The sequence below is a fragment of the Nyctereutes procyonoides genome, unplaced genomic scaffold (genome assembly GCF_905146905.1).
Source record: "Nyctereutes procyonoides isolate TBG_1078 unplaced genomic scaffold, NYPRO_anot_genome, whole genome shotgun sequence".
Classification (NCBI taxonomy): Eukaryota; Metazoa; Chordata; class Mammalia; order Carnivora; family Canidae; genus Nyctereutes; species Nyctereutes procyonoides.
The window spans coordinates 790803-805026 of NW_026575117.1; the positions used below are offsets into that span (position 1 = coordinate 790803).

Consider the following 14224-nt stretch of genomic DNA (forward strand, 5'->3'; position numbering starts at 1 on the left):
TAGTTATTGGAGCAGTGGTCATATCCCTTTAGGGGTTTCATCTTCCTCCTGACTAACACTCTTAGTTCTCTCAATTATTTCTCACGACATCATGTCTGGAGTTCTGTATCCTGATCATCACCTCAGGCAGTTTACTCCTGAGCATTACAACACAATTCTGGCCTCGGCTGTAGACAAGTGGCTCAGCCACGGTCATTACACATCACTAATTTCTGTCCCTTAGTCTTTATGATTAACATTCCATCTTTTCCTACTGTTCTGAATCCTCCACAGTTAATGTTTATCCCTGCTACACAACCCCAGCTTACTATTTACCTTCTGGAAGGCTTCTCTGAGTAGGTAAAGGCTTCGATTACTGTGTGTGTCTACTTCTGCGTCCTTTGTTCAGGCCTGTGTTGGAATGGAAGCAGAGAGAGCCAGACAAGGTCACAGGTCTTTGTCTCTGTCTTTCCCCCTGGATCCTGATGCTCTGACCTACTTCACCTGTGCATGGTGAAGTCATTCTGCCTCTGAGTCTTTCCCTGGAACCCAGAACTTTGAAGAGTGATTGACAGATAACATTGCTTAGAGGAAAGACTGGTGCTGCTGCCTCAATGCAAGGGAAACACTTACATTTAGAGGCAGAGCCCAATCCCAGGTTTCTTTCTGTGTCCTGTCCCTTTATAAAGGGAGAGACAAACAGCCAAACTTTGCAAGAACCTCAGGCAGTGTTTTCTTTCTGGAATTGATTGGGGAAGCCAGGAGCTATGAGTCTTTAAGAGGAGGGAAAGCTCTGTTTTCTGGATGGGCTGGAGCTAAGTGGACAGCCTCCATCTCACCAGCCCTGTGTTCCTGGAGGCAGAGGTGCCAGAAAAATCCCTGGGTCTTATAGAGGTAGGGAACTCCAGGGGATTGGGGCCTTGGAGGGAAGTACTTTTTGGATTCCGGGCATGAAAACTTGAAAAAAAAAAAAGAATCAAATAAAGTATGTACTTGATCTGTGTACAGGATGGGTAGCTTTGAATCCTATGATTTTTTTTCACAGTTTGTTTTGGCTCAAGGTTCCATTTGCTGAATGAAGTCTAATGAACGGTAACTTCCCTACTCATTGGTCTTATACTTCCTGAATATGGATTAACTGTTTTAAGGGATTACATAAAGGCCTTCCTTGACAAATATCAACGTTTTCGCCTCTTTCCAGTGTGCTAGTTGAATAAACTAATAATTATTTTCTATATATCTCTTGCTTCATGCATCTTGACTGTGTTTGCATTCCAAGAGGGCACATGTTCTAAACTTTTCTACATTTCTCTGCTTAGGTTCATCTTTTGAAAGATGCAAATTAAGGGCAGCCCTGGTGGACCAGCGGTTTACCGCCTCCTTCAGCCCAGGGTGTGATCCTGGAGACCCGGGATCGAGTGCCATGTTGGGCTCCCTGCATGGAGCCTGCTTCTCCCTCTGCCTGTGTCTCTGCCTCTCTCTCTCTGTGTCTCTCATGAATAAATAAATAAAAATTTTTTAAAAAGATGCAAATTAATTCAGACTTTCATTTATGCATTCATTAATGCTTCTATGCATTTAATCATTATGCACTGAGTACTGATGTCATTCCGGGCAGTCTGCTGATTGTTTGTGGGGAAGGTAGAACAAAGAGTAGGGAGACATAGCCCATGATGGTGGTGTTCAGAGGCCACATACACTGAGCCTCCTGAGGCACATGGGAATCCATGTCTATCATGGATTTACCCAAGGTCCTCTGAAGAAAACCTATTTGGAATGGGATCTGGGAATGTTTTGAACTTGGTTCCAGTGATTTCTTTTCCTCTTAGCAAGTTTACAGCTACAGCCCTTTGTCTGAAAAGAGTGTGATGTTTAAAAGGAGAGTTGGAGAATTAAGGCAATGAGGGCTAAGACCAAGGCTTGCTGAGGACACTGCAGCATTACCATCTCTCAGGATCTAAACAGTGCATCTCAGACTCCTCAAATGCCCCTTACATGTCTCTTTCCCTTCAAATAGAATGTCTCTACCTCAAGGATTCAGGATTTTTCTGCTATGTAACAAGGAAGAAACCATGGATTTCTTTCTCAAGTTCTAAGTTTTGATTCTGAGAATAAAAAGGTTCTCATGGATAGAAGTGTGCTATGGGCTAATGGAAATAGGGTCTTGTCAGTGTTGATCTGATTTATGAAGAAAAGGACACAGATACTTAAAAGTAGAAACTGTTTACATTGATGGGTTATTTTTGCGAGGGGAGCAAAGGATTCTGCTACAAGGCTTTCTTGCTACTCACTTCCATACTACAGCTCTGATCTTAAGAGCAGCTTTGTGAGCAGCAGCTGGGCACCATCAGTATCCATTCATCGCTGCATATAGGTTCTGTGAGCTCATCGTTGAGGCCACATTATGTTCACTTACAGAAGGAACCCAAGGAGAGCACGGTGATCCTGCTGAGCTGAGGAGTAGATTGATAGAAAGTGAAGAAGCTAGAAGAAGTGAAGCAGCTATACTCTGAAAACAGAATCTCAGGGAGGTTGGACAATTTAGGGAAAGTATACGTCACCCTCTGTCACCACACCAGGTTATTACAACATTACTGATTCCATCCCCTGTGCTGTGCTTTTCATCTGCATGATTTGTTTATTTTATAACTGGAAGTTTGTACTTCTTAAATCCCTTTGCTGATTTTGCCCATCCTCCACCCTGCCCCTCTCCCAACCACTGTTTTTGTCTGTGTTTAGGAGTCTGTATCTGTTTCTTCTAGTTCATTTGTTAGATTGCTTTATTAGAATCCACATATTAAATAATATTTTTCTAAGAAAAATCACACACAGGGAGCACAATTTAGAAACAGATGAACTAGATATCAAGACATGCTAGAGCAACGTTGACCCAGTAACGGTGGCATAAGATTGAACACTAGAATCAGTGAAATGGAATGAACAATATGGACATCGCACAAAGCATACATACATGACTGATGGATTACCAACAGATTTGCTAAGGTTTTTCAGTGAAGAAAGGATAGTCTGTTTAATGTATTGTTATGGAAATATTGGATGTATATATTAAAAAGTACAAATCTTGCCTTTGCTAAAAGTCATATACAATTTAACTAAAAAATGTCAAAGCCATACAAATTTCAGGAAAAAAAATATATACCTTGGAGTCGACAAATATTTTTCACCCAGGAGACACAAAACACGAGTATTGAAAACCCAACAGTTCCACAAACAAATAAACTGTGATGTATTTGTAAATGGAATACTATTACAAAGTAAACAAAATACTCATAAATGCAGCAACACGAGGGAGCCTCAAAAACATTATGCTTAGTGAAAGAACCAAGATACAAAAATGAATATGATGTTTGACTTCATTTTTATGAACTTAAGAAAAGAAAAAAACATATGAATAAAAGGCAATATTAGTGTTTTCTGGGGGCCAAGAATGGGTGGATTGACCACAAAGGGATAGAAGGGATCTTTAGAGGTTGTACAAACATTCTACAACAAAACCGAATAGATGACCTTGGATGTATGCATTTTTCAAGACTCAACAAACTGTATATTTAAATTGGAAGCATTTTAAAGTATGTAAATTAAATCTCTGTAAGGTTAGTTTTCAATAAAAAAGTACTTTAATAAAAATAAAAGACTAAGTGGAATCCTTTGAATTCAAAGACCAAGTGTAATATTTGAACCAAGTAGCCTTATAGACCTATGAAGAAAAAGAATTAAAAGAACCATAAGAAAATGTTATAAGTACAAAATTTCCAAAAGTTGAATAAGAGTATCTCATAAGTCTATTTATAATGCTGTAACATACTAATATGTAATCAAAGAAACATAAAAGGAGGAAAATAACATTTTTATCTTGACCAGAACTGAACGGTTAAAAAAAATGTGTTAATATGTCCTGGGGAAATTGACATGTTCACAGATAGTGAATTATATATTTATAGCCTTTGGAGAGTTTCTTGGCCAATATGATGTATATGAGATTTCAAATACAGAAAGATTTTGACTGAGCCATTTACATTTATGCATAAAGCTAAAATGATTAACAATTGCTCCAAGGACAATTTCATTTATTTTATTTACAAATCCAAACCTCTGGGAACTCTATTACATCAGTTAAAATGGCATTTATAGCATTATTATAGGTAAGAAAAACAGATCTCCCGTGTCTATTGCAAAAATTGAGGCAGGATTATACATAGTTCTTCTCTGTATGTAAATCAGAATAATCCACTTGAGGTATTTAAACGAATGAAACGTTTGTTAGGGGCATTAGAGACTTCTACACATGTTGAGGCTTGAGAGCTAATGGCAGGAGGGTTGGTCTTGACCTCTAGAATTGAAAGGATCGTAGGGATCCCCTACCTATGGTGCTGACTAATGCAGCTCTGATGAGGGATTCTCAGGATATCAAAGCCAAGGGCAAAAGCCCATATCTGCCATCTGACAAGTGCTCCCATAACATGCTCCCATAGAAAAACCCAACTTTCTTCCTCTTCCATTATCTATAGATTTCTAAGTAAATCTAAAATTCTTGCAAGTGTATGGGTTCTGGACAGTATCCCCTGTTGCTGCCCCAGAATGTGACACTTTGGCAGGTGGATGATTTTGAGCTGAAGGCCCTTGATACCCTGTGGGCTTGAGACATTTATCCTTCCTTAACCACACAGAAGAATCCAAATTGGGGGTATTTCCCAAAATAAGGGTTGTTAACATATACATTTCATCTGAGGGATGCATCTACATGGTAGGGCAAACATCTAATTACCAAACATCTACTCCTGCCCTATGAAGAGCATTCCTTTCTCCTGCTCCTAGAGCCCCACCCTTCTCCTTAGATCAGAACGACATATATACCCCATTTTGCTTCACTGTGTTTGGAATTCCCATGTCTATGGGGATTCTCCATATGTTCACCTGTTGATTTTAACTGATTTTCTCCTGTTAATCTGCCTAATGTCCATTTCTTAATCCGGCTAGTTAGACCTTGGAGGGGAGGGAAATAGTTGCTCCCTGACACAAGGAATCTGGAAAGACTCCAGGATTTTGATGATTTCTGTCCTTATAGAAGAGTACAGGAGAGACCCTTAGAAGTATTGTATATGAACTGTCAACAAAATATGACCAACACAATTTTCATGCTTGGATGTTCAACAGCCATACATGCCCTTCTTTTCATCTTCACATTTTCAAACAGTAGGAATTAATATGATGCTAATATGCCTCACACAACGAGTATCTGCATCTGTCTTCCTAAAAAGAGGAACAGAGTGCCCCAGGTTAAGTATCATTGATGGTCTTCTTTCAAGATTAAATTATAATTCCAAACACCAGCAACACACCTTACAGAGCCTAGCATATTAAGAGAGGGGCGGGGGGAATGGTTCAATGTGAAAATATGTACGTAATTAAGCAACCAAGAAAATAAAACACAACTACTGCAAACCTCGTTTCTGGAATTCATTGCAAGACTGTCATAGCTATTTGTGTGTGTGTGTTTTTTTTTCACCTATTGAACATTCTTTTGAACTTAGATACCACCATATTTCCTAAGGCTATAGCCTTTGGTAACTTTGATTAAGTGAAGTTGTTCTCATCAAAATTTGCCTTTGTATGTGAAGTAATGAAGCATGCCTTACCACCCTCCTAGATTCCAGATGTTCTCTACTCCATCCTAGTAGTGTAGTTGTTACCCTATTTTCCTCAAAAATTAGTACCCACAAGATGACAGCAAGAGAGGAAGAAAAAAAGGAAGAACCCAACTACAAAATTGTCAGAAACAATGAACCAAAGGGCAAGAATAAGTCTTTCCCTAGTTACTTTAAATGTCAAGGAAATAAGTCTTCCCAAAGAAAAGACAGAACACCAATAAAAAATAAATTTATTTAAAAAAAGGAAAGTCAAAAACAAAAACAACAATAACAAAAACAAAAAAACAAGAACCAACACTATCCTGTCTCTAAGACACTTTAACTTTTAGGATGCACACAGACTAAAAGCAAACAGGTGGAAAAAGATAATCGATTAAAGGGATCCCTGGGTGGCGCAGCGGTTTGGCGCCTGCCTTTGGCCCAGGGCGCGATCCTGGAGACCCAGGATCGAATCCCACATCGGGCTCCCGGTGCATGGAGCCTGCTTCTCCCTCTGCCTGTGTCTCTGCCTCTCTCTCTCTCTCTCTGTGACTTTCATAAATAAATTTAAAAAAAAAAAAAAAAGATAATCGATTAAATTAATAACCAAGAATAGGACAAGGCTGGTTTTCTACACAAAGCCAAGACTGACTAGAAGACAAAAAAGGGGGCACTTGAAGGGAAGAGCACTGGGTGTTTTGCTATATGTTGGCAAATTGAACTCCAATAAAAAAATACATATACAAAAAAAAGAAATCAAAAACACTGTCAAAAGATAAAAAAAGGTCATTATATATGATAAAAGTGTCAATTTAACAGGAAGATATCACAATTATAAAAAATGTTCATTTTACTTAAAATCACCAAAATATAAAAAGCAAATCTTGACAGATCTGAAGTGAGTAAGGAGAGCAATAACATAATGGCATGAGACTTCAGTGCCCCACCCTCCGTAAAAGGATCTTTCACACAGAACATTGGCAGGGAAACAGAAGAATGGAGCAACACCATAGGACCAATGGGCCTGGTACAGAACTTTGTACCCAACTGCCAAGAATACATCTTCTTTTCCAGTGCATGTGGAAAATCCTAGAATGGTGGCTGCAGGGAGGGGAAATGTAGAGATGATGGTCAGGGGAACAGGGGGAGAACAGTTGGGGAAGAAGGAGGGATGAGTCCCAGAGGTCTAATGTACAGCATGGTGAGTGCAGTTAAGAGCTCTGTGTTGTATACATGGAATGTGCTGGGTCAGTGGGTCCTATGGATTCTCTCTTCACACTCAGATCATAACAAGGTGAGGAGATTGGTATGTTAATCATGATAATCAGCTTTACCGTGGTAATCATTACACAATACGTACATATATCAAACTATCATATTATATGCCTTAAATATGTACAATTTTATAAAGTTGAAAAACAGACTAAAATAAAAAATGAAAATGGACTACAATGTTTTAGTGAACTAAAAATCCTATCAGCTCTGTCTTCAAGAAAGTCATAGTCTTAGGTGGAAAGCAAATGATAATAATCTCTGTAACTAAAAATGTAAAAGCTTCGAAGAAGTCGATGTTTCAAAAGTCTGCATTTTTATTGAAATATTTATCTGTGATCATCATGCTAAAGGAGACTCACAAAAATTGTCTATCTATAACTTACAGATCTATAAGCTATATTTAAATCCTCATATCAGGGAAATGTTTTAAGAAAAATTAAATCAATCCTTTAGCAATCAATCTTAAAAAAAAACGGAAAATTAATGACCCTGGCTCGTGCAGCAAAACCCTTTCTGGCTGCACATCACATGTGCAGTACAACAAGGTAGACTGAGGTGGCCAAGGCCAAGCCTCCATCTCCAGTTTTGTGTTTCCAGGCAGAAGCGACACTCCTGAGATAAATAACACCTCTAAACCACCAAGCTCAACCTTCTGTGTCAGTCACTCAGGGTGAAATGAAAGGAGTGGGTTCCAACTCCGGTCACACTGATGCCCAGACTCAGTCATGCTGGTGCTGGAGAATGGGCACAGGGCACTGTTTGCAGGTGCGGTAGACCCATAGGGCTCCTCAGGGGAGGTCGGACTCTGAGCGTTACTACTGAGTCTTCAGGAGCCATGTGTTTATTCCACCAGGACACGTCCTTCAGGTGAGAGGCATACAGAGGGAGCCTGTTTCCCACTATTATTTACTAAATAGTCACAGTTTTCCTACCGACATGTGAGGTCACTTCTGTTGCTAAAAGCACACAATTGAATTTTTGAGTTCTCCTCTGTGTCTCTCTCTACTCCTTACCTCTTCTTGCTCCCACAGCACACTTATCCTTCTTCTTATTATCACTGAGGCATCTTCTCCTGGGAACACTGAGTCTCTACATTACCCATCAGTTTCAAAAGTATCCTATTTTTTCAGGTAAACCTCATAAATCTGACTTTCAGGTTGCCCTCACTGTCCATGCTGTGATTTGGACTGGATTGATACTCATTTTGGATTTGCTTGGATGAAAGTGAGAACTTCAGGGTTAGTCACTCGACTAGAAGACACTTGTCAACAGCAAGGCAGCCAATGATAGAACTCAACCTCGCTGAAGATGCTTGTTAAGATGTAGGTTTCTGCAGAGCAGCTTAGAGTCACTGATTAGAATTTCTATGGACAAGAACCCGAGATGATGGATTTGTAATTAAGCCCTCTTTTGACTCTTAGAAACACTCAAGTTGAGAACCGCTGGATGTATACAAATTTCCTGACTTAAAATTCAGTGAAAAATCCCCATGTGGCCTGTACAACACGGTTCCAATTGTGGTCATGTGTCCCACAGAATCCACTACCTGTGGATGCAACTTCCAATGCGGGCTGGGCTAATTATGCTCCTGGCTCCTTCTCCCCAGGTTCCTCAGAGAAGGCTGCCTTTGAGAACCTGGTGACATTAATTCTCCAAAGTAGACCTGACTTCTAATTAACCCCAAGACAACGTCTCCAGGAGCAGAAACAGCCTCAGGAGTCCAACCACCACAGTACACCTTTCTAATAACCTCTCTGCGTGCTGGTCACCAGCACCTCCACAGACCGCCAGTTTGGCTGGAGGGGCCCATGGGCCTGATGGAGGCAGAGGCTTCCTCTGTTGATGCAGATGAGAGCGTCTACTCCAGGGCACATTCCCTGCCTCCTGCTGTCCTGTGGTCGGTTTGTCAGCTGAGAATCTACTTGACAAGGGATCCCAGACACTGAATAGCTCCTTCCGTCTGAATTGAAAGGAGGAAAGCCCTGTGGGTACTTGCTGAACAGCAGGTAGCGGTGGGGTCTAGGGTTGTGTGGGGTGTGGGCCTGAGTGATGGGTCATGTTGTGGATGAGGAGCCCCTCCAGGAGATCAGTGATGGCAGGTGCAGTAGAGGCAGCGTTGAGAAGAGAACCAGGGGCCACTCAAGGTCTGAGGAGTGTTTGGGTGTGGGCCATAGGGTTCTCTGAATTTCAGGATGTTCTGACTGCATCAGCTTTGTTCCCAGCTAGATTTTCACTTCATGTATTTTTGGTTGCTTGACTCCTGGGTGAACAGAAACAGATCCTGAATGTCCACTTTTCTCCCTACTGGGTACTCGTGGAATCTCTTTTGATTTATAATCGACATCCCATGCTCAGACTCATTTCAATATGCATGTTCATGGTCTTTGTGTGCACCTAGAAAGATAGAAATTTTACTTCTTTGCTCTTTGATGCTGCCTACGGAATTTGTCTCCCTTTACTGATTGATGCTTTTCCTCAGATAAATAGCTGAATATCTCCAAAGTGTTAAATATTTAGTTTTGCTCCCTTTTGCCAGTACCCAGTACCCTCTTCTCCTGAGTTACTATTTAAATTCCATGTATCTACTATCCCAATAGGGCATCTAAGGGGTCAGAAAACTCGGGTGTGCAAGTGCCATCTCTTCGAGTATTAACCTGAATGCCACCCACAGGTTCTAGCAGATAAGGGCCCTTCCAGGATCATCATTTACAGAGTCTTCAACTTCCTGAACTGAAAGACTCTTGGAGTCAGTACTCCACTGGTGCCCTAAGTCAGGTCTCCTGCAAGCTAGTGTTCAAGGCCCTTCTGCTGAAGGACTTTCCCACACATCTGGCCAGTTTATTACAGTCCTTACGGACTCGAGCCACTTTAGTTTTAGAGTAAGGAGATGGAACAGCTTCACTCATGTGTGCCTTAAATGAAGTGTCTTGCTCAAAGTCACCCAAACCTAGACTTAACATAGAGATCTTGTCCTGTCAAATGCAGGGGTCTTTGACCTTAAGTTGACAGTCTTGGGCATTGGGCAGGAAGATCTTATTCATGTTTCTGCTTTTACATCTTTCTATGCGTAGTAGAGTTTGAGCTCACTGTGCTCGTCCCGATGTTTTCTTGAGCAGACGAGGGCTGCCTCCTCAGCTGGAATGTTGCTTCTCGGTTCTCATACACCACAAAAAGGGCAGATACACCAATCACACAATCCAGTCAACTGTGTCATGGGTCGGAATGACAAATAATTTAGACAATTATCTTGAGTTTGGGGAAAACCAGGTGTTCCTTCAGAATCCAGAGACTTCCAGCCTCTGTGGTCTACTCCTCATGTCACACCCGCAAAGTGAGGGGAGGGGCAGTTAGATGTGGATTATGTGAAAGGAGATGAGATAAGTCAGTGGAAAGAGCTAAGACAAAGATGAGCTATAAGGATAAATTTAGATGTAGCTCAGGGTCATAACAGACAGAAAACCATTTTCTTTGTGAGAGTTTTACGTAAACACACTCGTTTGTTTTTCTAAATATAGAAAACATACGGCTATTATCCACCTGCAGATGTATCTATGGAGATCGACATTGTACAATCATAGCTTACATTTAACAGAAATATCTTTGCAGGTACATAATGAAAATGCCTATTATTTGTTAAAGCACTTTAAAACCAGCCTGTGTATTTCATATTAACTTCAAGTACATGAATAACTATAAGTATTGAGTTTAGGACCCGTTTCGAGGTAGTAAGGAAGAAGAAAAAAAATTATCTCCCTGTTTCTAGGGATGAATACAATGAGTTTCAGAACTTTCTCATCATTAGGGGCACCTGGCTGATGCAGTAGGATAAGCATTTGACTCTAGGTTTTGGCTGAGTTCATGATCTCAGGGTCCTGGGGTCAGACAAAGTCTGAGACCCCATGCTTATCACAGAATCTGGGTAATATCTCTCTCTGTTCCTGTGCTCCTACCACTTGTGGGCCCTCTCTCTCTCCCCCACAACACACAAAAATTTTCAAAGAAGAAAAGATAGTTCGCAATATTTAATGTATATCCAAAATCTAAGTTGGCTATTGCCTAGAAGAATGTAAAAATGGAAAAACTTAGTAGAAGGTGCAAAAGATTCCTTATAAGATGACATAAGTGTATAAATACACAGAAAAGTGTGTAAATAAAGACTGGATGCAGACAATAAATAAAGGCTAAGTGACTTTGCATAGAAAACACTGTCGTTACTTCGTAGATTTGGACAATTGGGAGTTATATCTATGCAAAATTACCTGATGTGAGTCCTAAGAGTGACTCTGGAAACCCTGCTTTCTAGCAACTTGTAGACCGTGTTTAGGAGCAGATGTGCAAAGGGAATCTTACAGTGTTGACATAATCATCTTGTTGGTATAACAATATCGAAGAGACATCAAATCTGAGGAACATCCGAGTACCAGTACCTGGAAAACGGACCAATTGTCCCCCAGTCTTTCAAATGCTCTTTGATGAGCTCTGAACCATTTTTGGAAAATTCCGTTCTTGGAGTTTTTCAGAGGGACAATCAGAAAAGGGAGGTGAGCTGCAAATGCCACCAAGGTAATGAGTCTCTTTCTACCTCCCTGGTGCTTCCTCTTTGTGGAACCGGGGACATTTGTCCTTAAACTGGTGTTTTCTGGCCTTCCACTCTTTGGCAAGGCTGCCAGTGTGGAGCCTCCAGGAGGGTCTCTCCCTCCTCTTAGTCAGTCTCTCAGGCATGACACTAACGGTGTTGCTTCCTTGGTGTTTGGGGTACTGCCATAGGTTGTTGACATGAAGAACTGACGTGGTCATGATGTCCTTCCCACGTTTGCTGCAGGTCACCTAAACCTAACTCTTCCTCTCCCTTCCTATTTTACAGTTGGCTTCACCGAGGTCCCATGTGGTTTCCGAACACCACTCATTCCTCATTGCACATTCTGACCCAGTGCAGACGGCTGGGATTGCACCTATTTTTCCCCTTTTGCAGAGCTAGTTTCCTTAGGCTTGTAGTGAGCAAGACAACACAGGAATTCCTCAGTGAGATGTGAGTGAAACCAGTGAGACAGATGCGTAATCCTTGGCTAGAGACCATGGTCATGGCCTTTGGGAAAGCCTCCCCATTGGCCGTCAGGTCCTCTGTTGTCTATGGAGCCTTAGGTCTTTTCTTCGCAGACTTTTCTGGGGAGGCATGAAGGCCTGGGCTGCCTGCAGAAACTGTGTGACTGTCTCGCCCATTCCTGCTTCCCTTCCTGGATCCTGGCCTCTGTCTCTGTCCTGGGGTCTCCTCTCCAGGGGTGCTCTGCATGGAGCGGGGCAACGAGACCCTGGTGAGGGAGTTCATCTTCCTTGGCTTCTCCTCTCTGGCCGGGCTGCAGCGGCTGCTCTTCGTCGCCTTCCTGCCGCTCTACCTGTTCACTCTGGGCACCAATGCCATCATCATTTCCACTATCGTGCTGGACAGAGCCCTGCACACCCCCATGTACTTCTTCCTGGCTGTCCTCTCCTGCTCTGAGACCTGCTACACCTTTGTCATCGTCCCCAAGATGCTGGTGGACCTGCTGGCCCAGAAGAAGACCATCTCCTTCATGGGCTGTGCCATCCAGATGTTCACCTTCCTCTTCCTCGGCTGCTCTCACTCCTTCCTGCTGGCAGCCATGGGGTATGACCGCTACGTGGCCATCTGTAACCCTCTGCGCTACACAGAGCTCATGGGACACCGGGTGTGTGTGGGACTCGTGGCCGCTGCCTGTGCCTGTGGCTTGACTATCGCCCAGGTTGTCACCTCCCTGGTGTTTCACCTGCCCTTCCGCTCCTCCAACCAGCTGCATCACTACTTCTGCGACATCTCTCCTGTCCTCAAGTTGGCGTCCCATCACTCACGCCTCAGTCAGTTGGTCATATTCATGATTGGTGTGTGTGTGTTGGTCGTCCCCCTCCTCCTTATCCTGGTCTCCTACATCCGCATCATTTCTGCCATTTTGAAGATCCCATCCTCCACTGGCAGATACAAAGCTTTCTCCACCTGTGCCTCCCACCTCATTGTGGTTACTGTGCATTACGGTTGTGCCTCTTTCATCTACTTAAGGCCCAAATCCAGCTACTCTTCAAGTCAGGACACGCTCATATCTGTGTCCTACACCATCCTCACTCCACTCTTCAATCCAATGATTTACAGCCTGAGGAACCAGGAATTCAAGGCAGCCTTTCGAAGAGTAATGGGCCAGACTTCGTATCCTCTTCACTAAATTAATTTGTTACCATGAATTAATTTCTCAACTGGTCAGTAAATGTATGCCTTTTATGTCACTTTGATCGTATCAATTGTATGCCTATAGTCTCTCCTACTTTAATGTTTTAATTATTTCCTCTAGCAGCTTTTCAAGTCTGTATTAACATTTCAATAATTTTTAACATTTTATATTTATTCATCTTAGAGAGAGAGAAGAGAAGCAGAGGGATAGGGACTAGCAGATTCCTTCTAGAGTACAGTCTGAGGTGAGACTTGATCCCAAATCCTGAGATCATGCCTTAATCTGAAACCAAGAATCAGACACTCAACCTACTGTAACACCCAGCCGCTACAACATTCTGATGCTTTTGAGAAATTTCCCAGTTGTTTGTTTTCTAAAATCTTTAACTGCACTTCTCTAGGAATAAATATTTCATGTTATACAGTCATATGTTTTTGTTACTACTCAGAGAATCTGTCATTATCTTTAAGGTTAGTCTCTAATGTTTTCCTTCAGTGATTTATTTATTCTAAGCATTCAAAGTTTTTATATTTTATTTTATTTATTTTTATTTTTTTAAGATTTTATTTTTTTATTCACGAGAGACAGACACACACACAGAGAGGCAGAGACACAGGCAGAGGGAGAAGCAGGCTCCATGGAGGGAGCCCGATGTGGGACTCGATCCTGGGTCTCCAGGATCATGCCCTGGGCCGAAGGCAGGCACTAAACCATTGATCCACCCAGGGATCCCCAGAGTTTTTATATTTTATTGACATAGTCACACATTGACATAGTCACAAGTGTTTTTTATGTTATGTGAGTTGAAGTTTGAAAGGGGGTTTACTCTTTTACCTAAAGAATTATTTATTGAATAGCTACTATATGTTGGGTTGAATCATCTCATGTTTGTAAATATGTTGAAATTCTGTAAAACAATACAGGCACAGTATCTTTTCTTAGGCATGACCCTGCGGTAATGTCCTCTCTTTCTTGTAAGAAAATTGACTTCTATAACTATTTTATTTTTAGTGGATCAAATACGGAATTTAGTGTTCTACAAGATTATTGATTCATCTAGACTTTCAAAATTCTTTGTAAAATATG

The 14224-nt window shown here is 41.7% G+C and overlaps 1 protein-coding gene across 1 annotated transcript; it reads left to right on the plus strand.

Moving 5' to 3' along the window:
- The first annotated feature begins 12190 nt into the window (after nucleotides 1-12190).
- Nucleotides 12191-13132, plus strand: LOC129515384 (olfactory receptor 10K1). The gene has a single exon (XM_055334277.1). The coding sequence runs from the start codon at nucleotides 12191-12193 to the stop codon at nucleotides 13130-13132; it is 942 nt and encodes a 313-aa protein (XP_055190252.1).
- The last annotated feature ends 1092 nt before the right edge of the window (nucleotides 13133-14224 follow it).

Excerpts from the sequence above, each read along its gene's own strand:
- LOC129515384 (XM_055334277.1), top strand. The coding sequence starts at position 12,191 with ATGGAGCGGGGCAACGAGACCCTGGTGAGGGAGTTCATCTTCCTTGGC.